The sequence below is a fragment of the Halichoerus grypus genome, chromosome 9 (genome assembly GCF_964656455.1).
Source record: "Halichoerus grypus chromosome 9, mHalGry1.hap1.1, whole genome shotgun sequence".
Classification (NCBI taxonomy): Eukaryota; Metazoa; Chordata; class Mammalia; order Carnivora; family Phocidae; genus Halichoerus; species Halichoerus grypus.
Window position 1 is genome coordinate 16779692 of NC_135720.1, and position 22965 is coordinate 16802656.

Consider the following 22965-nt stretch of genomic DNA (forward strand, 5'->3'; position numbering starts at 1 on the left):
CATTGTTTCATTTTTTTCACAGTAAATATACTTTCATGATTCTTTTTTTAAAGATTTATTTATTTTAGAGAGAGCGTGCACACAAGTGGGGGGAGGGGCAGAGGGAGAGAGAGGGGGAAGCGGACTCCCCACTGAGCGCAGAGCTGGGCTCCATCGCAGGACCCTGAGATCATGACCTGAGCCCAAACCAAGAGTGGGGTGCTTAACTGACTGAGCCACCACATCCCCAAATCTCCTCTTCTTATAAGGACACTAGTCATATCGGACCAGGGATCACCCTAATGACCTCATTTTAACTTAATCAACTCTTTAAAGACCCTATGTACAAACGTAGTCACAATCTGAGGTGCTGGGAGATAGGGCTTTAGCGTATGAATTTGGGAGGTGGGATTCCGCGCATGACAGAGCCTCAGGAACATTCCTCTGGCCTGTGCACAAATGTTCCAAGCGCTGGGTGGTCTGCTCAGCTGCCCTCCGTGCCTCTGGCCAGTGGATCCTTGCGGGGGCCCCTGTGTGGGGTGAAGGCCTCAGAAAGTGCACTAGTAAAAGCAGCATGATTGCATCTGTGGCTCCCCAACCACACTGAGCAACTGAAAATCCCCAAGGGGACCAGGCAACATGATTTCCTGACAGATAAGGCGGGGAGGGAGCGTGCATAATTTGCCCTCAGTAACCCGACAGCCTCCAGGCCTGGCAGCTCAGAAAACACCTGATGGAGGCTTTTTCTCTTTAGCTCATGCCACCGTGGCTCTGCCAAAAGGAAACCAGGGGCCGGACCCTCGCCGGGGGCCCAGCTGGCGCGGCATGGAGCGCTCAAGCAAGATGGAGTTCTTCCAGAAGCTGGGCTACAGCCCGGAGGATGTGGTCAGGGTGCTGGGCAAACTGGGTGAAGGCGCCCTGGTCAATGACGTGCTGCAGGAGCTGATCCAGACCGGCAGCCGCCCGGGGGCCCATGAGGGCAGCGCGGCGCCCCTGCTCGTTCCCAGGGGCTCCTGCGCCACCCCAGACTCTGCCCTGCGCAGGCCGGCGGCAGAGCTGGAAGAGGATTGCGGAGACCCAGCCAGTTCCTTGCGACCCATAGTGATCGACGGCAGCAATGTGGCAATGAGGTACTTTGCTTCATCCTGTAGCCTTGGGGTGGGAGAACTGTCCCCCTTTTCAGTGGTTTCGTCCAAAGAGTTTTGGGGCTAATGGATGGGCCTTTGAATCCCCTGTGTGGCCTTACGTAAGTCACTTAACCTCTCTGAACCTCACTTTTTCCATCTGTAATGTGGGTATAAAGCCTCCCTAGAAAGTAGTTGTAAGACTTGGAGCTGCACCAAATACCTAGGAGGGTGCCTGACGAAGAGTAAGTGTTCAGCAAGTGGTTCCTACTAGCATGCCAACCCCGAGAGAGGCTCCCTTCTGAGGAGGGCAGTAGGGAACTGGGGAGGAGCCTAGCGTTGGGCCTTGGCAGATTGTGGCTTCTCGTCTCGAGTCTCCCATCTCCAGTTTCTTCTGTGACACAGGCCACTAAGAGCTCTGCTACTTCCCTCGAGGTAATGAGAATCAGATGGGGAAAGGTGCTTGAACAGGAAGCCCTCTCCCGGGGGAGGAGACCTGCTGCTCCAGGGTGGCAGGTGGCGCTGTGGTTCCCCAGCTGGTCTGAGACGCGCCCCGTGGCCCCTGAGCTGCAGACACGGTGGTGGATATTCGTGTCTGGGCATCTTGGTGTGTTTCGGCGATGAGAGCCTGACGCCTGCGTGGCTAAAATCAGCTTGCAGACACTCTCACCGTCTCAGCCACGCTCCACGCGGGGCAAGCAGGAGGTTGTATTCATACAAGTGCAGTTCTGTGCTACGTGCCTTAGTTACAGGTGGGCAAAAGGGCAGATCCCTAGGAAATCAGTCCCTCATAGCTGTAAACAGAGGACTTCCCCTTTCAAAAGCCGAGCCACTGGCTGGAACTGAGAAAAGCTGTGTTACCCGCAGAGCTGAACGTGTCAGGAGGGCGTCTGTCCTTTGGCTGACGGGTCCAGTGGCCTTTCTTGGGGGGGATTGGGAAGGCTCACTTTGGGCTTGGCACTGCAGGACAGAAGTGTGGAATGGTCCCACCCAGAATGGCCCAGCCCTGGGTGCTGTCCCTAGGTGTCCCGCTTCGTGTGTCCTGAGAGTGTTGGCTCAAGTTTGAGCCAGCCGGGTCACCCTGGGCTGGTCCTGGGGTCTCTATAACATCCGCACACATGCTCCCGTGTAAGTACCCGATAGACCAGCCTATGAAATCCTGCTTAATTTGAGATATCAGGGGGAGTTGAAAGGACTTTTAAGAATTTTTAAGGTTCTGAGTGTCCTAGAAGGTCTGAGGATTGTGAGGGGGACCTGGCCTCTGTCTGATCAGGACGAGTCACCTCTCCTTCTGGACATCCATAGAGAGAAGGTTTTAAAGGTAAAAGGGTATTGCTTAAACTGAAGACCTTTCCAGCCCTAAGATTATACCAGCTCTGGGATCCCAGACTGAAAGAATGGCTGTGGGCTAGAAGGACTATGTCAGATGCCACAGGAAAGTGTGGGCAGGCTCCTGTGGGGGACCAGGCAGTTTTTAGAAATTATTTTGATAGGGTGGTTTTGGAGGATTTTCTGTTGATGAAAATCTCTGTTGCTGCTTGGAATTCAAACTTAAACTGCATCTTCTCCTTGTGTGTGACCACGATGTGTCCCAGGTAAATCCATTTATCCCCACCCCCACCACCCACAGCTGTCATCCGTTTAACCCCTTCACTCTCCATCTGTGTGGGTGACAAATGGAAGCCATCACTCAGGCTTGTTATAAAGAGTGTGTCAGAACACTAACGCTTTCCCACGCTTGCTGCCTAAAAATCATCTCAGTCAACAAAGCACACTTGTGTCTGCGTGAGGTCTCGGCGTGTGGACATCTGTGTGCGTGCACACACGTGTCTGTGCGCACACAAGCATCCCATTCCTTTCCCCTGCCCCCTGCGGCTCTGGTTAGGAAAAAAAGACACATCGCACAGCCACCAGCTGGTGGGTGGGACTTGGTTTGCTCAGAGGCAAGTCTGGGAGACAGCTGGGGTCTGAGGTCCTGCCCCATCCCCCGCTCCTTCTCCTGCAACAGTGTCCTCCCACTGTGTCTTCCAGCCGGAGCTCCCACACGACCCGTGACCCTCAGGCTCCGCCAGGTCCCAGCTGCGAAGGACAGGTTTCAGGGTGGGGTTCACCCTTTAGAGGCAATGGGTAGTTTGAAACCCAACATGGTGTCTGGTTATGATCTGTTGACCTCAAAACTCAGTTAACCTCAGAAACGTGGTTTCTGAAAATTCTCCTTTCCTGAGGTTTTGTAGCATCACAGTCGTGGCCATTCTCTGCTTTTGAAGAGGATATGGCTTCATCTGCTGTCTGGCCCTGGAAGAAGTGGGGAAAGACTGAAAAGGCAGATTGGGACACATGTCCTTGCTGCCCTGAGGGGCTGCCAAGGGTCCCAAGCTCTCAGTCCTGACCTCTAGCTGAGAGCTGCCCAATAAAACTCCCTTCGGTGATGGACAGTTCTATACCTGCACTGTCCATTACGATGGCCACTGGACGCATGGGGCTGCTAAGCACTTGGAATGTAGCTGTTGTGACCAAGGAGCTGAATTCTAAATTTTATTTCTTTTGAATTAATTTGAATTTAAGTGTAAATAGCCACATGTGGTGAGTGCCTATGTACTGGACTGTACAGATCTAGCTTTTCAGCTGTGTGACCTCGGAGTGAGTCACCTGACGTTTTTGAGCCCTGTTTATACAATTAAGAGGTTGGATGAAATAATAATAATTTTAAATGGCTTTTCATCTGTAACATTCTAGGATTCAAGGTGATTATTTTATGCATGCATGAAAGAGATAAATGCATTCTTCTTATAAAGGAATTTCTCTTCTTCTGCCAAGGTTCAGAGAGGGTAGGTAACTTGCCCAAGGTCACAGAGCAGTTAAGTGCCAGGCTCGGCTGTCAGAGTTCTTTCCAAAGAGCCGTGCATCTTTGGCTTTCTCTCTGTCCAGCCTTCGAAAGCGTCTCAGGGTGGGAGACTGACCCCACGGACTTCTACTCTGGAGCCAGAGGCTGCCTGTGCTGCCCAGAGCCCTTCCCCAGCAGGATGAGCCCCGACCTGCCTGCTGCAGACAGGTTGCGCTGCCCGCCCCCCCAGTCCCCCACCAGGGGGCAGGTGCTCTCTGCAGGACCGGTGCCCAGGACGCCTCTCCTGCTGCAGCCAGCCTGTTGGGACCGTGTGCCGAGGGCAGCGCCTGTGCACTGACCCGTGGCCCCGGTGCAGCCGTGCAGAGACCGATTTCCCAGCACAGTCCCCCCACGTCCGCGGGGCAGGGCGGCGCTGTGCCTGTGCGCATGCGCACGTGGGTCCGTACCGGAGCGACGAGGCGGGGAGCTCCGTACTCCACGGCTCTGCCCTTGACCCCGGGGAAAGCGTCCAGCAGGCTTGAAGCAGAAGGCGGCCTTCGTGGCCGGCGTGTTCAGAGCTGCATGGGGCGTTGGGAGGAGACGGCTTCTCACGGGCCGACTGCTGCCCGCTCTGCTTGCCAGGCCGGCTCTCGAGTGCCCCCTGGGTTGTGCATTCCGCGGGCCAGTGTAGGAAAAGCGAGATGTGAGGGACTTCAGCTTGGGGGAAAACCACCTGATAATTTCACATCCTCTTGCTGCCCCAGACAAGGGTTTCATGCAAATGGGCCCTCGTTTTGGTGTGCACCAGGCTTTTTGTTTGGGTTCTCATGTACATTTTTAAACTCTTAGGAACTTCAACAGAATCTGGCTTATTCTGGAGTCACAAATCTTCGGTGAGGAGGGCTCGGGCCTGCAACGGGGTGGGGGGGGTCATCAGCCCCCTCTCAGTGGGTTACTAGGGGAGGCTGCACACCCGGGCTGAGGTCACACCTGCTTCTGAGCCCCTGAGTTGCCTCTGACCCACGCTGGCGAGGTCTGCACCCGAGATGAAGGTGCCCCGTCTCTCAGAGGCCGCCCTCTCTCTTCCCCCTGACCTCAGCTGGGGAGAGGTCTTTGGGTGCAAAGGCTATAAACTGCAGGTCCCGGGGGTTTGCAGTTTAACCCCAAATAAGAAACGGAGTGGCAAGAGTGGCGTGCCTTCACATGTCATGCTCTGAAGGGACCACCACTTCTCTTTTCCTTCCCTCCCACCCACAACCGCCACCTCAGGCTCGTGGGACTGTTCCGTGAGCCGCTGACTTCGGCAGAACCTCCCGGGCAAGAGTCCGCGATACAGTGAGGAGCCCCGAGGTGGGCCACTTCCTACACAAGGCTGCCGGACTGTGGCTGCCCACCTGGCCTGCAGACAAAGTTTGCCTCGGGCACCAACCCACTTCTCCCTTTATTCAAAGGGAAGAAGTGAACTTCTCACTTCTCACCACCCTCCCTTTATTCAAAACCTCCCTCCTCTGTCTCCTTCTCCCAGGGCCGGGCTCTCAGCTTGCAGTCTGACGAGCTGGTTCGCAGTGACCGTTAGTAAGCGCTAAGGTCCCTCCCCAGACTCCAGCCTCCTAACAGCAGGGGACTTAGGCTCCAAAGGAATTGCTGTCTCCATCTCAGGGGCAGAGACTGGGAGGGCCAGGAATACACGGGATAAGCCACAGAGGAGGAGGAGGAGGTTGCAGCCCTACGGAGCAGGCTCTGAAGTCTGTCTTTAGATCAGGGAGTTGGGCACATTTCTTTGCTTTAGTTTCCTCCAGGGTGCAGTGGGACAACGCTCACTTCCTCAGGGGCTCCTTGTACCGACCGGAGTGCAGAGTGCGAAGTGGCCTGGTACACAGGACTCGCTACAAATATTAAAAATGAGCTCCAAGAAGCAGCAGGAATGAGGTCTGTCTTGTTCACCGGTCTCGAGGACCCAGCCCGAGCCTCGTTGAAGACGGTCATAAATCGATGTGGAGTGCGTGGAGCGATGCCTAAGTGAACGGGTCCTTCTGCATTTCCGTCTGTGCGCCGAGCGGTGCGGTCCTAGGGTGACCGTGGCCGCTTTCTTGCCTGACTGGGAGCTCTGCCGGCTCCTAGAGGGAGACCCCCACAAGTGGCGAGAAGGTAGCCCCTGCTTGTGGCTTCAATCCTGCCATGGCCCGGGCCTTTCTGTGGTCAGAAATAGGGCAGCCATACTGGGGTTTTGAGGTTGGTAAAAAAAAAAAAAAAAATGTGGCAAGGGTTGAACAATAACAATCTTTGCATCTCAAAAGAGACCAGAAAGCTCAGAGGAGAGGTTAGGGTGGGGCGTGTGGGAATCCAGTCCTGCAAAACAACAGACCTGAATGAAAACCCTCCATTCCGGAGTCACCAGCTTAGTGATTCTAGGGTTTAGTCCCTGACTTCCCTTGCCTGGAGTCAAAGTTGAAAAGGAGAGCACTTCTTAGGGAGGGAAGAAAGGCCATGGGCAGATGCATGTTTGTTCCGTCTTCTCCTGGACTTGCCCTTTTGAAACTCTTGGCTAAGGGTCTGCCATCTTGGAGTCTTGTGTCCGAGAAGCCATGGGACCGGTTTTCGATGCTTGAAGCTGATGGTAGCACCATTCCTCAGTTTTTCTCTTCCTGAACTCCTGAACTACCAATCCCTTCCCCTCCACATGCCCCCAGCAGGGCCACCGCAGGCTGTGGTCCTGCCCGTCATCACCAGAACTCATCACCCCGCTCACCTTTGCCTCTTCAGAGGGATTGGGTTCCTCCTCATCACTGAACGTGCCCCTTCCGGCCACCTACCCATCAAAGGTGTGTAGTCACAGAAACTGATGGGAAGTCACAGAAAAGAGAGCACTCAAGACACCATTTTAAAAGAATTGTGGCAGTGATAGGTTCACTCGAGAACTGACGGAGGGTAGACTTCGTGGCAGCCGACAGAGGCATGTTTGTGGATGGGGTGTCTTTAGTTGTTCACATTCCTGCCTCAGTGTGCACAGAAAATAGACCTTCTTTTCCAGGATAGATACGATCTCTTCCCTACCTGTTTAGGTAATGGAGAGGGACAAACCTAGACTTACCAATTTGTGATACCTCAGTGTCTTCTGCCGTCTGGATGATTTGGAGTTCACGCTTCCTCTCCCTCCCCTGCTCTTCTCCCACATGGCATCTGGGGGCTTTGAGACCTGATGTTGGCTGGGAGAGGGGGGTCTGGGACTCTCACTGGGTTCTCCTAAAGAGCAGCTGGTCTGGCCTGGCCTGGCTTCTGAAGGGTCAGCGGAGAAAGGTCATTGGTCCCATTTGGCCTTTTGGAATGCCATCCTGGCTTACTGTTCTGCCCCCTCCAGGGGCCTATTTGTCTATCCCAGGCCTCAGACAATCCACCAGGCCCGGGGGCATGTGAGGGATCCAGGGATGTTGCTTCCAGTTCACCTGTCTGTCCCTTTGCTCCAAGGCAGCCCTGCGGCCCCGTGGGATGCTGCACCTGCTAAAACCAGGATTTCTCCGAGAGGCTTGTGACCTGCCTAGGCTGTGCTGGGAGACAAGCCTTCGGCCTCCTCTTCACACCCATCCTGATGTTTCTACCCCTCCCCCTCCCCTTCTGGCTCAGGCGGTGGAGCAGGTGGGGGATGCAGGGGTGAGGACCTCCTCTTTCTCCCTCCATCACCTTTCTTTTTTCAGCTTCTGCTGGGGCAGAGGGATGCGCTGTCAACTTCCTCTTCCTTTCACCACAGACATTGACGTATTTTCTCCTTACTGTTTGCATCAGCCTCCCAGCGCGGCCTCCATGGCCAGACGGCTATTTTCTCTAAACCGGAAGACACCTACCGATGTAGGACGCAAGGCCTGGTTCCTGATCTGTCCCTGGAGCCGAAGCAATTCAGAGTTCTCATTCAGTCTCTCCACAAAGCCTGACTTGCAATACTATCGATTCGTGTTTCCGAAGACTCCCGTTTTTCTCTGGCAAACCCGGACCTATCCTGATCCCTCTGAGGAAATAGCAGGAGGGGCTATGCCCAAGACAAAGCCCAACACGAAAAATCTGGAGCGTTGTCCTTGTCTGGACGTAGGCGGGCTGCTGCGGACCAGGCTTCTCAGCGGACGGGCGTCTCGGTGCCCTGTGGCTCTCCCCTTTGCTCCCTCCCCATGCCCCGGTCACTCTGTTCCCTCTTTGGTCCCTGGACAAGCCAAGCCTTTCCTGTGTTGGGCTCTTTCCAGCCGGCTCCTCCCCGGGGCTCTTCCTCCTCTAGCTGCTTGCTGGACCTGAGTCTTCGCAGCTGCTCCTGTGTTCAGCACATTTTTACTGACCCGCTACCAACCATCGGGCACCGCGTTAGGTGCTGGGAATTCAATGGGGAGCAAAAGGAGCTTGTGATTTAGAGAGGGGGAAACCCGTTCATCCTATGGGGGGTGTCATCCTTCAACTGTGATTAGTGCCGTGAGAACTTGTAATAGGGGGCTGGGGGGATGCTTTCCGGAGGAAGTAGAGATGAAGGTGAGATCTGAAGGAGGAGGAGGCGTGGACTGGGCCGAGAGGAGAAGAAATAGCTGGTTCAAAGGTCCTGCGGTAGGAGTGGGGAATGTGCCTGGCCAGGGTAAAGGTAGCTGGGCTGCAAGCAGAGCGGAGAGTGACCTCATCCTAAGGCAAGGCTGAGTCGCACCCAGGGCTAAGTCTGATCTGCAATCTCATTACATTACCTAGATACAAGGTCTGTCCACTTGTCTCCCTCGCCAGCAAAACACCACCAACCTGCACGGACTCAGTCTGAGGGATGTTCTCAGACTTCATGCAGCACTTGGCCACCTCCTTCCTGTGGTTTGCAAATGCAGGACTCCTCTGGTTTACTTCCTTGTGGCCTGATAGACCCTTTCTGTCTCTTCTGTAAGATTGCCCTACTCTCCCCGTCACCAGCTACTGAGTCCCAGAGCACCCCCAGACCCGTCTTCCAGGCCTCTTGCTCTCCCTCTGGGGAGCCAGGCAGTTCTCTCCATGCCCTGGTTCCAGCCCTTGTGTGAGCACAGATGCCCCCAGTGTCCATCGCCCAGAACTCTCTTCTGGACCCCAGCTGTGTACTCAGCGGTTCCACCCAGAGGCCGCAGAGGCTCCTCCCACTCAGTGTGTGTCCGTGACAACACTCTTTGCCTCCGAACCCTGTCCTCCTCCAGAACTCCCAGTCTCAACGAGGAGCCCACCAGCTACACAAGCCAGAGATCTGGAAGTCTTCTCTGTCACCCTGTATCCCATCAGTCACCACATTCTGGAGGTTTTCCCTCCTGATACCTCTCAGGTTCACCTGCCCTTTTCCCTTCTCCGCCGCCACCCACGTGGTCCACGTCACCATCCAGTTTTGCTGTGATGACTGTGACAGCTTTTTAACTGGGACCCCACCCCCACCTCGCTCCCTTCCGATGTAGCGTCCGCTGTGCTGCCGGATTGAGCTTCTAGAAACACACCCTGGGTCGTATCACATCACATCACATAGACTCCCCCAGTCTTCAAATCCTTCTATGGCTTCTCATTCCTCTTAGGAGAAGAAAGTCTTCAGGAAGGCACGCAAGGCCCTGCCTGGTCTTGGGCCTCCTCTCACACTGCTCTCTCTTTCCTGCCTCCATCGACACTTCAGTGGCATTTGGGGGGCACATTGGCCTCCTTACTTGGACTTGGGGAGCCCCGTAACACATTTACACCCCTCTCTTAGGGCAAGAGTATTCTGCAGATGGCTACTGTCCTCCGCCTTATGTTGATCCTTATTAACTTCAGGGGAAAAGGCGGGTCTTGTCTATTAACGCTCGGAATGCCCTTGCCTTGGAGCCCAGCCCCCACTCTGTATACACACTATCACAAGCTGCATGGTGCCGGTTAAGGGATACATTTTTTGCAAAGAATGGACTATTTTTAAAATGCAGATTTTCCTGATTCCCTTTGATTATGAGACTGTGATTCAGGATATTCCCAGGGGAAATCACCCTTCAGGAACCCTTCCTGTGACTCTACAGATTTCTCTGTTTTCCCGTCGTAGCCATGGAAATAAAGAAGCCTTCTCGTGCCGGGGAATCCAGCTGGCTGTGGACTGGTTCAGGGACAGAGGACACACCTACATCAAAGTTTTTGTCCCCTCCTGGAGGAAAGACCCACCAAGATCCGACACCCCTATTAGAGGTAGGCTGGAGCAGAGGTATGCTCAGGAAGTTCTATACACCTTTTCTTGGTAGTGCTCCTGACAATTATAGTCAGTTATCTACTTAGCTATTTGTGTGATAATGTCTGTCTTTCTCACTGGACTATAAGCTCCTTGAAAGCACTGATTATAGGTATTCGTTGCCATCGCACCAGCACCCAGCATGTCTGGCATATAGTAGGTGCTCAGTCCATAGTTGTTGAATAGATGAATAAAAAAATTATTTTGTGTTTTAGTGTGAATGATTAAGTCCCCAAAATTATTGTGTGCAGAGGGAGAGGGAGAAGCAATTTCCTGCTGAGCAGGGAGCCCGACTCGGGGCTCGATCCCAGGACCCTGAGATCATGACCTGAGCTGAAGGCAGACGCTTAGCCGACTGAGCCACCCAGGCGCCCCTGACTATTTCTTTAAACTTTAAACTTTAAAAAGTTCTCTTAAGTTCCGTGAATCCTATTTAATTTTTCTGGGGCCAGTTCTCTTCGTTCACCGCCGTATGTATGTGTGTGCTGTTCCATCTTCTCAAAAGTCTAGTGATTGTTTGGCGGCCAGCTTTTATTTGCAAATAAAGAGCCAGGTTGGTTAGAATGCATATCTATGTGATTTCCTTGTGTTTTCTCTCCTGGCATGTGGATCTTTCCCGGAGCGGCAGGGCTGACCGGCAGGGCTGACCATCAGTGCTGACTGGCAGATTTCACTTGGGCAGACCCTGTCTGCAGTGGGCACGTGGCTGGGCAGCCCAGCCCATGCTCACCGCAAAGCCACAACGATGATGGTTTTACTCTAGGAGGTCAAAGGCCACATGGGAACCTCCCCCTTCCTAGGGATACCTCACTTTCCTGATAGTGGTAAGGGTAGGGAAAGGATGGATGCACCTGCGCCACGAGTAGCCATGACCCTGACTTCTGCCCTCGTCCCACTCCCTCCACTTCAGCCTTCTTTTTAAGAGTTTCCTTTTATTAGTATTTTTTTTTTTTAAGATTTTATATATTTATTTGAGAGAGAAAGACAAAGATAGCGACAGAGACAGCGAGAGAGGGAACACAAGCAGGGGGAGTGGGAGAGAGAGAAGCAGACTTCCCGTGGAGCAGGGAGCACGATGCGGGGCTCCACCCCAGGATCCTGGGACCATGACCTGAGCCAAAGGCAGATGCTTAACCGACTGAGCCACCCAGGCGCCACTTCAGCCTTCTACATCCATTCTGGGTTGTGGCTCCTTATGGGCTACGGGGTCAATATGGTTTCTTGGGTTTGCTGCTCTCCTGGTTTCATTGCTGTTCTCCAGGGTTTGCTGCTGTTCCTTGGCCCGTTTTAATGTGATTATGGACCCCCTCCCTGTTGTGTGCATCTTCACTGCCACTTCAATCCAATCATGAGAAGGAGGCGGGGATAAATACTTGTGTTCAGTTCTCTACCAGGAACCAGTCACCCCAAATCATTCTTTACTGTCTGAACATGGGGAATGGTGGCTCTCAACAGTTGTGTAATATGTAAATGTAGTATGGGTAAAGGGTAGGGAAATCACTTGGGGGTAGGGAGGGAATTTTTAAACAAGTCACAACAAGTACAAAGCTTCAGGGCAAAGATTCATAAATTTGACTGCACTAAAATAAAAGCTTCTGTTCATTAGTGGATACCATGAAAACAAAAAAAATGAAAAGACAAGCCTTGAACTGGGAGAGGCCATCCATCACACATTCCTGATGAAGGATTACTGTCCAGAATCTATAGAGAGCTTCTCCAGATTAATAAGACAAAGACAAAGGACCCACAGAAAGATGAACTAAAGCATGAATAGGCCTTTCACCGAAGAGAAAACATAAATGGTCAATAAACATACGAAAAGATGCTCAATCTCATTAGTATCCAAAGAAATGCAAAATAAAACCACAGTAAGAGGCCACTGTACACCCACCAGATTGGCAAAAATTCAGAAACCTGAAAATGCCAAGCATTAAGGAGGTCTTCTAAAATGCTGTGTTGGGTAGTAACTTAATATACCCACTTTGGAAAACAATTCAGCATTGTCTTAGAAAATGCCTTTCCCTGTAACTCAGCAACAGCACTCTTAGAGGTACTCCCTAGAGAAATCCTTGTACTTCTGTCCCCGGGAGACTTACATGCAGAACCGACAGCAGTGAACCTATGGACATGGCCCAACCGCCCCGACACAACGTTAAAGGACGAAAGCAAGGTGCACGAGAATATGTGCGCACGATCCCATTTGTGTAAAGTCTAGAGGGTCCTAATCACATTGAAAATAGTCGTTTTGGGGGATGGATACATGCACATTTTTTTAAAATGAAAGGAAGGGAATTATAAACACAAAATTCTAAACATTGGGCTATGTTGAGGGGAGCAGCAAAATGGGGGGGCCAACGGGAGCATGGCGTGTGCCATTTCTCTAAGGGAGTGCTGCATAGGTGGGCTTTAAAAAGTACCCTTTGTACCCTCTATGCATTGTGTACTTTTTAAAAGTCTGGACACCATGTCATGGAGGAATGGATGTCGACTTGAGGGAAGAAACAATTTGTGAAGAATATGCTGATGCGCTTCCAAGTTCTGAGTACCTGTTAGCGGTAGAAGGGATTTTCTTTTGCATGCCTCCAGAAGCACAGCTAAGGTCCAAGAGTAGACTTGCGGGGTATGTGGGTTTTAGCTCCCTTGTGGTACGTGATGCACGTTGGCCTCCGCACTACTCTGCCTGGGAGCTGTCGCCCACATGAGCTTAGCCAGTCTACTCATAGACACCGGGGACGTGAAGGAGGAGCTGCCCTCCTGATTTTATAGGAAATGTAAAATCTGGTGTTCAGAGAGGGACGAGGGTCAAGTCCTCTTGACCCCAGTTTGCTGGCACGTGCCTCTCAGGACCTCCCTGCTCATCTGCCAGGCTGGGCCGTGGGTGGGGAAGGAGGGAGCGGACTGGGAGAGGCCCCCGAGCGGCCGAGCGTGCCGGGGGTGTGCGAGTGCTTGTCGGGCTGGGGGCCCCGCCCCGGAAGCCGCTGCATCCCGTCTCCCGCCCCCCCGTGGCCCCCAGAGCAACACGTGCTGGAGGCGCTGGAGAAGCAGGCGGTGCTCGTGTACACCCCGTCCCGCAAGGTGAACGGCAAGCGGGTGGTCTGCTACGACGACCGCTACATCGTGAAGGTGGCCTACGAGCTGGACGGCGTCATCGTCTCTAACGACAATTACCGCGACCTTCAGAGCGAGAACCCCGAGTGGAAGTGGTTCATCGAGCAGAGGCTGCTCATGTTCTCCTTCGTCAACGATCGGTATGTGGCGGCACGGGGGGTCCTGGCCCGGGTGGGGGGGGGCTGGGGTGACCGGCAGAAAGCCACTCCAACCAGCCTAAGCCCGGGGAGGGGGCGGGCTTGCAGTCACGGGCACCCCACGTCAAAGCAAAGGGCACCCAGCCCTGGGGACGGAGCCCACCGGGAGTCACCCACTCTGCCCCCGGGGCCGCATAATCTCTCCCTGTCGCTCTGGGTCTCTCTTTCGTGACCACCTTTCCTCAACAGGGCTATTTTGTCCCAGCTGTCCGTGACCTTTCTGTCCCCATGCCTACACGTAGTTGACCTGGCACTGAGTTGCCCGCAGGTGGGCAAAGCACCAGCTGGGGCACCACCAACGTGTTGCTTTTATTTTTAAAGTATTTACTACTGCAAGTAAGAGCACTGGAACAGGCATCATGGGGAAAATCTGCACTTCATTGCACTTCCATTCACTTATTTTATGTTTATGTCTTTTTTCTTTTTTAAGTTTTGAATTACATATGGGACTCATTTTTTCTCTGGGGTTGTGAAGATCTTGGAACTAAGTCTGTCTCAATACCTGTTGGTTGAAATTTTCAAGAGAATCGAGTTGGTTCTCTGTCCCCTAGGTTGGTTCCCCTGGGTCAGGTCTGCCCTGGACCAACCAGCTATAGCCAGGGGAGGGCGATGTCAGGGACACAAGGTGCGAACCAGTTAGCAGGTGCTGGGCAAGGGCTCCCGGACGGAGCTAAGGTGGGGAGGAAGCAAGGCAGACGTCCTCAGGCGTGCTAAAGGCAAAGAAAGGCCAGGAGCCCGGCAAGGCAGGCATGGGTCTGAGGCTAGCCCAGGGTGGGCCGAGGTGGGGAGGGCACAGCAAGCTGGGACATCACTCCCACTGCAGTTTCTGTTCCAGGCAATGACAGCTTCATCCTCCTTCTGGGTTCTAGGACTGGCCTTTAGAAATGTGGTTTAAGAGCCGCTCCCAACTCTGTGAGGACAGGGCCTGTATCATCTTGTCTGCCACGGCCCAGCATGCCTGGCACATCACAGGCCCTCAAGAACTAGTTGTAGATGAACGAATGAGTGAGTGCACCCGTGAGGGAGTGGCTGTGGCCCTGGGGAAGGGAGGCTGGGGAGAGAGGTGACAGATCAGCTGGGTCAGGCCGCTTGCATGCAGCAGACCAGCTCCTGACCTCGAGGCCCAGGAGGCAGTGTGGTGTGCTGCAAAGAGCTAGGGCTTTGGAGACAGCAGATGAGGTTTCAAATGGAGGCTCTGCCATTCGTGGGCTGTGTGTCATGGGGGAAATCCTCCAATCTCACCAAACTCAATGTTCTTCACCTTGAGTTAACCATATTCGGATTAACCATACTTCGTCTGCGATGGTTGTGAGAGCTAGGGAGAACTGTACCCCGTAAGAGGTAACAGGTACTTTCAGGCCACTGCAGGACATGCCTGCCCCCACTCCCACCCTCCTAAGCCCCAGGACAGATGCTTGCAAGCAGCTACCCCCAACCAGCCCCCATGGTCATGTCCACATACTCAGGGCCAGCAGTTCCCTCTATCCAGCTCAGGCCCAGAGAAATCTGCCAAGTCTGATAACAGTGGGTTCCAGAAAATCCTCGCTGAGGTCTGATGGATCATGGCTGTCTTTGGCCTGGCGACAGCCCAGGGCCCCGGCCAAGTCCTTTTGACGCACTGGCCTCTGCTAAGGGCCTGCCAGAAGGTCCCCCGGCTGCCAGAAGGCAGAGCCTGCCTGCCTGTGGGCGAGGACACATGCCCCAGGGCCCTGGGCACGTCCATAGGGCCCTCTTGGCCCAGCTCGCCGTGGCCGAGGTCCAGCGGAGAGCACGAGGTGAAGCCTTTGGGAACCTCTAATAACCGCAGTGGGCGGCTCCCCAAGATTCTTGGTCAGGGCCCAAGTCCGAGAAGCTGGCTGTGGAGCTGGGATCTGAGCCCCAGAGGCTGCCCGGGACTGGGGATTGCCCGGTTCTGGGCTGGCCTAGGGTATGTGGTCTACACGGTGGGACTCAGTATGACCCTTGACTCTCAGAGGGACACCAACCCATTAAAAACAGCCCCCCCCCATTTAGGATCCACAACTCCTCTAGCGGAGCCTTTGTATGACCTGGAAGTACCTCCTGGGAATAAAACTATTCATATGGATGACACTAAAGGAGGGGAGTTTTCCTTCCAAGGAATGTTTGCCCCTCTGAGCTGTGGGCACACTGAGGATGCATGCCCTTCCTTGTGAGACTGCATGCCAGAGAGACGGGAAGGGGCAGAGAGGGGGCAGGGTGGTTATCATCTGAGAACAGGGCTGGGGTCAGGTGGCCCCACAAGCTGAGACCAAACCCAGAGGCTCCTGGGTTTGCAGAGGAGGGGCTGGGCCTGTACTGAGGCTCTGTGCGCCCGCCACACCCGGGATCTGCTTCTTCACTGGCTCCCCGGCTGGCATTTCAAAACTCTATTAAGATTAATCCCCCACCGGCATACGTCCAGAGCTGTGGGGCAACACGGGAGAAGTGGGATCTAAGTAAGGGGGCTCACAGGCCCAGAGCTGTTTGTAGCCCCGTGGCGGTCTCGGCCCTTCTGCTGAGGACTGTGGGAAAGCAGTTTAGAGTCGCTTTCAGATCAGGGCCCAGGGGAGCCCCAGAGCAAAGATGCTTCCATTTTAGTGGGTAAAAATCACCTGGAAAGTTGTTACAACGCAGACTCCTGAACCACCTGCGTGTCCGATTGAGCAGGACTTGTGTGAAGCCAGGAGCCTGCATTCTGAAAGGTGTCGCTAGGTGATTCTGCCACTGCTGGAGGAGCTCCCCAAGAGGTCTGCGGCGGCTCTCCTGGGATCCACGCTCTGCCCCTCCCGGGATCCGGGAGAAGGAAGGGTGATACCGCTCTCAAGTGCTACACACCCCCCAGGTGGGAGAAGGGGCCCTGCACGGGGGGCCCAGGCCAGCGCAATGCCCGGGGCTGCCATTCTTGCGCCGGCTGGCTTGGGCCTGCTCCCCGTGCAGGTGCCAGGGGTGAGAGCCTATGGGTCCTGCAGTTGCCCCCCTGTGCTTGTTTACAGGTTCATGCCTCCTGATGACCCCCTGGGCCGCCGGGGACCCACCCTGAGCAACTTCCTGAGCAGGAAGCCGAAGGCCCCGGAGCCCTCCTGGCAGCACTGCCCCTATGGTGGGTAGCACCCCACGCCCCATGATCCCGGGGCACGTCCCCTTCGGGGCAGCACAGGGTGGAGTCAGCAGCCTGGGTTCTAGTGCGGGTTCCGCTCCCAACTCGCTGTGTGACACTGAAGAGCTAATTTAACCTCTCTGGCCCGCACGGGCTGACAGGGTTATTATAAGGATGAAGTGACATCCTGGATGCTTGTTGCACGGGAGCCTTTGCGAGGGCCACAGGCAGGGGGTCACACGCAGGGCAAAGCGTATCCAGGAAGCCCTGAGGCTGTGTGTACCCCAAGCTCCTCCTCCTCCGTCCCTTCACCTGGCACTCTGGGCCCTCGAGTCTGCATCCTGCCCCACCGTCCCTCCACCCCCATCCGTTCACGGACTTTGGTCAGTGCTATCCATTAAGAATTAAGGACTCTCTCCCACAGCACTTCTAGCCAGCTCTTTGCCTAACTTGCCTTGGCGAGTTTGTTTGTTTGTTGTTTGTTTAACATCCCCAGGTCTTGTTTCTTGCGTCCATAGAAGTTTAAAAAACCTTAGGTGATCTTCAAAGTCATTTCTTGTTAGAATCAAGGTGACCACACATACGTTCAGGTTGGCTCATCTTGCTCCCACTCTCAGCAGGGTCCAGGTTTGGGTGATAAATCACATGATCATCTCTATTAGAACAGCCTGTAGGGAGAGGGCAATGGTTAGCAGAAGGAATGAGGCCAGTGGTGGAAACTGAGGCAGAACTGGAGGTGCATTCCTATGCCGTGAGCACCTGCTCCCCACCCTATCCCCAAGGCTGGCCCTATCCACAGGGTTCCTGGGGAAGTGGCCGTCGAAGGTCATTGACCTAGAGGTTTGGTCTCAGTTCCTGGCCAAAGGGAGTTTCCATAGCGCCCATCTGGGTCCGGCGCCCTACACCACGGGGCGGGGCGTACCACACCCTCACCCCTCTCACCCGGCCCCGGGGCCCTGCTCCCCACCTCGTCCTGCCCCAGCCGGAGGAATCTCCAAGAAAGGCGGCGCGCTCAGCACACCGCAGCGCCGCACAGCCTCTCCGCCCGAGGTCTCACGCCGCCCTCTCCCCCTGCCCCGCCCCTTCCAGGCAAGAAATGCACCTACGGCATCAAGTGCAAGTTCTACCACCCGGAGAGGCCGCACCTGGCGCCGCTGGCGGTGGCCGACGAGCTTCGCGCGCAAACGCGGGCTTGGCGGGCCGAGGGAGGCGGAGCGGAGGAGCGGCGGCGCAGCGCGCGGGCGGCGGCCGGGGCGGAGCAGGGCGGCCCCCGGGGCGCTCCCGCCGCGGCCTGGCCGAGGGCCCCGGAGCCCGGCGCGCGCAACCTGCCCTCGGCGCGGCCGGCGGCCGACGTGGCGGCGCTCGAAGGCAGCTTCTCGCGGCTCGCCTTCAGCGACGAGCCGGGGCTCCTCGGTCCGCCCCCTCCGGACGCCGGCCTCACGCCCCGGCCGCGCCGTCCCGACTGGGTGGCGCCGGGGGCCTCGCCGACCCCGGCAGCCCTGCGCGGCCTCCGGAGCCCCCAGGGCCCGTCCGGCCCGCCGGTCCGGCCGCGCGGGGGGCACGGCCCCGGGGCTCCGCACAGCGACCTGCTCCCCCAGCGCCGACGGCCCGCCGACGCGCGCGCCCTCCCACCAGCGGCCGGCCGGTTCCCGTGCCGCTCGGCCTGGGCGGAACGCGGCTGGGGCGACGGCGCCTTCGGGGGCCCTTCGGGGGCCCCGCCTCCCTCGGCTCCCGGCGAGGTGGACGCGCGCACGCGGGCGCGCATCGCGCTCTGCAGCATCTTCCCGCCCCACCAGGTGGACAGCGTCATGGCTCTGTTCCCCGCGCTCTCCGACGTCACCAGGCTCATCCTGCTCATCCAGAAATTCCAAAGGTCTGGTGGGCCTGTGGGAGAATCCTAAGGAGCTCGTCCAAGCCACTGCAAGTGATGTCCCAGCCTTGCCTTGCCACTTGGGCAGGGCGGGTTGGCAGCCTGCTCCCGGGGCGAGCCACTTTGCAGCCCCCTTTTCTTTAAAGATGGTCAGGGAAGCCAGCTTCCTCACCCTCAGCCAGGCCCATGGTGGCACTTGATGACCCTCACTGACCCTGCAGGGCTAGCTGCTGGAGGTCAGTAAGGTTGACTCCTTCCGTGGAGGGAGTGATCTCTTATGTCTGGAAGACTTCGCGTCCCATGAGGGCTCTAAGGGTTTGTCCAGAACATTCCATGGCTGTTTTGTCAAGCTGCAATTGGGATCCACAAGTGGGTCACAGGAGCAACTTAATGGGTCACACCAGAAAGAGTGGCATAGGAAATCTCAGAGCCCACTCCACCTCATCAAGCTGGGTATGAAACTCCTGTTTGTTATCTACAGGTGGGTGCACCTGTTTACCCTTGGGAGCCATGGAAACTTGATGTGGGTCATGGGCAAAAGTTTGAAAAATCCTGGTAAATGACCTTGAATTTATTGTATCAAATCACATTTGAAATATGTAGTCAGTTGGTTGATGGAGGTTTTGGCATCTGGAAGTTTTCATATGAGCTGTTTCTTACCTCATGAGAGGAACCTAGAATTGTCCTTGTCCTCTGAGATTGTGTGGCTGTGCTGGTCTGTGGGGGCGGGGCAGGGGCACGGTGTCCTGAGGGTCTGCCCTTAGGGCCTTCACCCCTTACGCACTCACACACACACTTGCCTCAGGGCTAAGCATCCATGTTTTTCAGCCGTCCGTCAGGGCATTTTCCAGCACAGCAGCTCTACTGCCTGAGCTTTCTAAGCCACACCTCGCACGTGAGCCAAGGCCCAGTGAGTCAGGACTTGTGCCCAGAAACCTCGAGGTGGGTCAGTGAAGAGCTGAGATGAGCCTCAGTCACGGAGGTTTATTGCCCCCGTCCACCACTGCTGTTTCTTCCACCCAGCTACTGCTTTGAGTTTTGGGGCAAAGGGACCCACCCGCTTGCAATGGGCAAGAAATGAGACCATGCTTCCAGAGTGTGGACCCTGTGTCCTCTGGGGGTCCCGGCATCTCTAGGGGGCATCCACATTCACTCCAGGTTACAAGTCCAGCTGTCGAGGTCTTGGCTCATTTGCTCATGAGGGCCCTTGGTGGCCGGGCCATCGGGGAGAGTGTGAGGCACCCCCCAGTGGAAAATCGGCTCCCAACCCCCCCAGGTTTCCTGCAGACTGGTGAGTGCAAAGGGAAACTCTTCTCAGCGCATCACTCCGCTGTGTGCACTGCTGGCAGAGAGTCCGCTTCCGGCCCTCTAAGTCGTGGTAAATGCTGCAGTGGAGACAGAGTGATGGTGTGTCTCCCTGGGACCCCTTTCGACTTTTTAAACTGGCCTCTTAGCGTGCTTCAGCCAGATCTGTTCTTTACCCCTGTTTTTCCAAAGAGGACACTGCACGCACAGTTGTTATCTTACTGTTTTGGGACCTCAGTCCTGAAGAGGGTACACCCTTTCTAGATAAATTGGATTTCCCTCCTGGTGTTTTTGTTTTTGTTTTTCTTTTCTTTTGGCAAGACGGGCTTTATGTTGGAGCTGCTTTGTCTCTCTGATCTGTCTCCTGACGTGGTATCGTTGTACGGCTGACTTACAGTAGGAAATGTTTAAACTGCTTCCTTTGAGGACAAGTTTGAGTTTTAGTAAGCTGTAAAGCTATTTTATTTGGTTCACTGTGATTAAGGCAAGCACGAAAACAAGTGAAGAGACAGCACATTTCAGTGTAATCCCCTTTGGAATCTTTTCCAAAGTCTTGGTATGTCTTTATGACACAAAACATGGATGGACGGGTGAGCGAAATGTTCCTGGTTGCGTAACTGTTACCATGATCCAAAAATAAATCACTTTTATCCACGCCTGGGCTCTCTATTACCAAATTGCATATCATTTTCTTCCATGTCGCCTTCTCCCTGTAGGTCAGATTTTCACGTTAAATATTGTGGGTGTGAAGACTGATGTTATGGCTGCTTTATGTGGTCTTACTCCTCTCTTGGGGGTGAGGAGGCTGGAATCCACCTTTTCCAGGAGCAGCGGTGAGCCCAAGGCGAGGACATGTCTTTGCTAGATGCTCAGCAGGCTGTTCCCAAGGACGCAGGCTGCTTGTCTGTTTGCTAGACTGTTAAAATCCTCATTACAGAACCACAAAGCAATCTCATAAAAGTCACTCTTCTTGTGTCAACCTGCACCAGAATCCTCGATTGCTCAAACCTGAGGAGCCGGGTGCCGGACCGTGTTTTTGCTGGTGCAGCTTTCCCAGAAGCCTCTGGAAGGCAGTTTGAGGCAGAACCACAGAATATCAGGGGCTAAGGGGGTAGAAGCAAGAAGAGCCACTCATGTCCACATTGTCCCAGATAAAACGAAGCCCAGCCCTCCGGATTTTACCTAGAACTCACATCGGGGAGCAATGAGCCGACTGCCAGCTGGCGCAGGGACAGCTCCCCATGTCTGGGACAACAGTCCCTGCAGGGAGAAGAGCATGGTCATGGTCAGGGGGAGGGGAAGATCATGAAGGGATGGGGGTGGGGGAGGGGGCTCTGGGAGCTGGAGCAACTGCTTGAAATCACAAATCCCACCGTGAGCGAATGCACGGGGCCAGGACCAGCTACATAACTTGTGGGGCCTCGTGTAAAATTAAAATGCAGGGCCAAGATAGTTGATAGCACAGAATTCAACCAAGCCCAGGGTCCTTCTAGGTGGAGAGGTCCTGTGGGACTGCCTCCTGCCCATGAAGCTGCCCTGCGTGGAGTTACCAAAGGGACAAGCCAGAGAATATTTCCCATAGAGTGTCAGAGCCCAAGATAAGACGTGCCTGCTTTATAGTTGGGAGAGGCCACATGTGTCCAAGCCAGTGCTGGTCCCCCAGGGCCTCTCCCTCAGGGACTGTCCACTGCATCCTCCTGAGGGCTGAGAGGGCCTTCCTTGGCTTTCTCTGCCCACCTCTGCTTCAGGGGGCTCAGGAGAAGTTGAGGGTCTGAGCAAACCACATACGGCATCAGCGATGTCCAAATGAAGTCAGTAGGGGGAGGCCTAACTGGGCAGCTAGGATATTGGTTTGTCTGAGGCGAGGCTCACAAACCACGAGGCAAGAGGCCGGGGTGGAAGCAGCTGCGGGGTTGGCTGGAATTAGGGGTTTGATCCCTGTCTGTCAGAATTCTCTCTTCGGTTTGCTTCTGCCCGTGGGATTATTCTCTCCTCCTGAGATTTTCTCTACACAGTGAAAGCCTCTCTGTTGGCAGACCTAGCACATATCCTTTCAGCTAAAGGACTTTCGGCCTCAGAAGAATCGATTGGCCTGGCTTGGGTCATGCGCCCACCCCTGGACCAATCACTGTGACGTGCTGCGATGGGGGCAGCTGGGTCTCATGCCCTCCTCCGGCTCCAGTGAGGGCACTACTGGGATTGTCAGCTTCTGCCAGAACCTACCTGGTTGGTGGGCGTCAGGAGGTTTAAGGGGATGCTGAGCAGTTCCCTCAGAACTGAGAAGGGAGACAGTGTCCAGGCAGACAAAAGGAATGCCCGCAGCAGTGTTCAAGTGTGGGCATTGGGCCAGGGCTTCGGATGGCCCCACCCTGCTCCACCTCCAGCTCTGGTCCTGCCTGAGGAAGGAGCCGCTGTGTTTATGCTCTTTCTCGCTTTGTCAGGAAAACCATGCATCTGCCCGTTCCCAGACAACACAGCTCTGTGTGGGTGGGAGTTGGAGGGCCTGCTGCTACAGGGCCCGAGCTATCGTTGCGTTCATCTTGCCAGTCCCAGATTGCCGCCAGATGAGCGCTCCGGTGGGCCATTGCCAAAAACCCCCGCAGGGGAGGAAGTGGCTCTTCAGAGTCAAAAGGTGACCTTGTTCCCTTTGATTCACTTCTGAACTGATGCCCTCTAGAAGTCAGGAAGCTCTGGGAATCGGAGCACTCAGCCCAGCTGCTGGCAGCCGAGCTGAAAATGAGGGGCTGGGGGCTTGGCCCAGCTTGTAATTACTTTGCTCTGAGTTCCTGGGGAAACAGTGTCACCTCTCTGTTCTTACGGAGGAATGACACACCTATCCCAATGCCCAGGAAGATGCTGGATAATTAAGCAGAAAGGCAAATGGGCACAGTTGAATGCCATTCATATTAACTAGCTGGCTGGCTGGCTGACTGACTGACACTGACTGGCTGACTGACTGGCAGACATTAACTGGCTCACTCATCGATACTGAATGACTGACACGACTGACACTGGCTGACGCTGGCTGGCTGACTCACTGACACTGATACCGACTGACACACTGACGGAGTGACTCACTGACACTGACTGACTCTGACAGACACTGACCGACTGACTGACTCACTGACGCTGATACTGACACTGACTGACACTAACTGACGGACACTGACTCACTGACACTGACACTGTCTGACTGACAGACACTGACTCACTGACCCTGGCTGGCTGACTCACTGACACTGATACTGAC

The 22965-nt window shown here is 55.0% G+C and overlaps 1 protein-coding gene across 1 annotated transcript; it reads left to right on the forward strand.

The window, feature by feature from the left end:
• The first annotated feature begins 686 nt into the window (after window positions 1-686).
• Window positions 687-20392, forward strand: ZC3H12D (zinc finger CCCH-type containing 12D). The gene is made up of 5 exons (XM_036075009.2): window positions 687-1109; window positions 9959-10098; window positions 13152-13386; window positions 16437-16543; window positions 17630-20392. Exons 1-5 carry the CDS (start codon window positions 805-807, stop codon window positions 18439-18441), a joined length of 1599 nt encoding a protein of 532 aa, XP_035930902.2. The 5' UTR covers window positions 687-804; the 3' UTR covers window positions 18442-20392.
• The last annotated feature ends 2573 nt before the right edge of the window (window positions 20393-22965 follow it).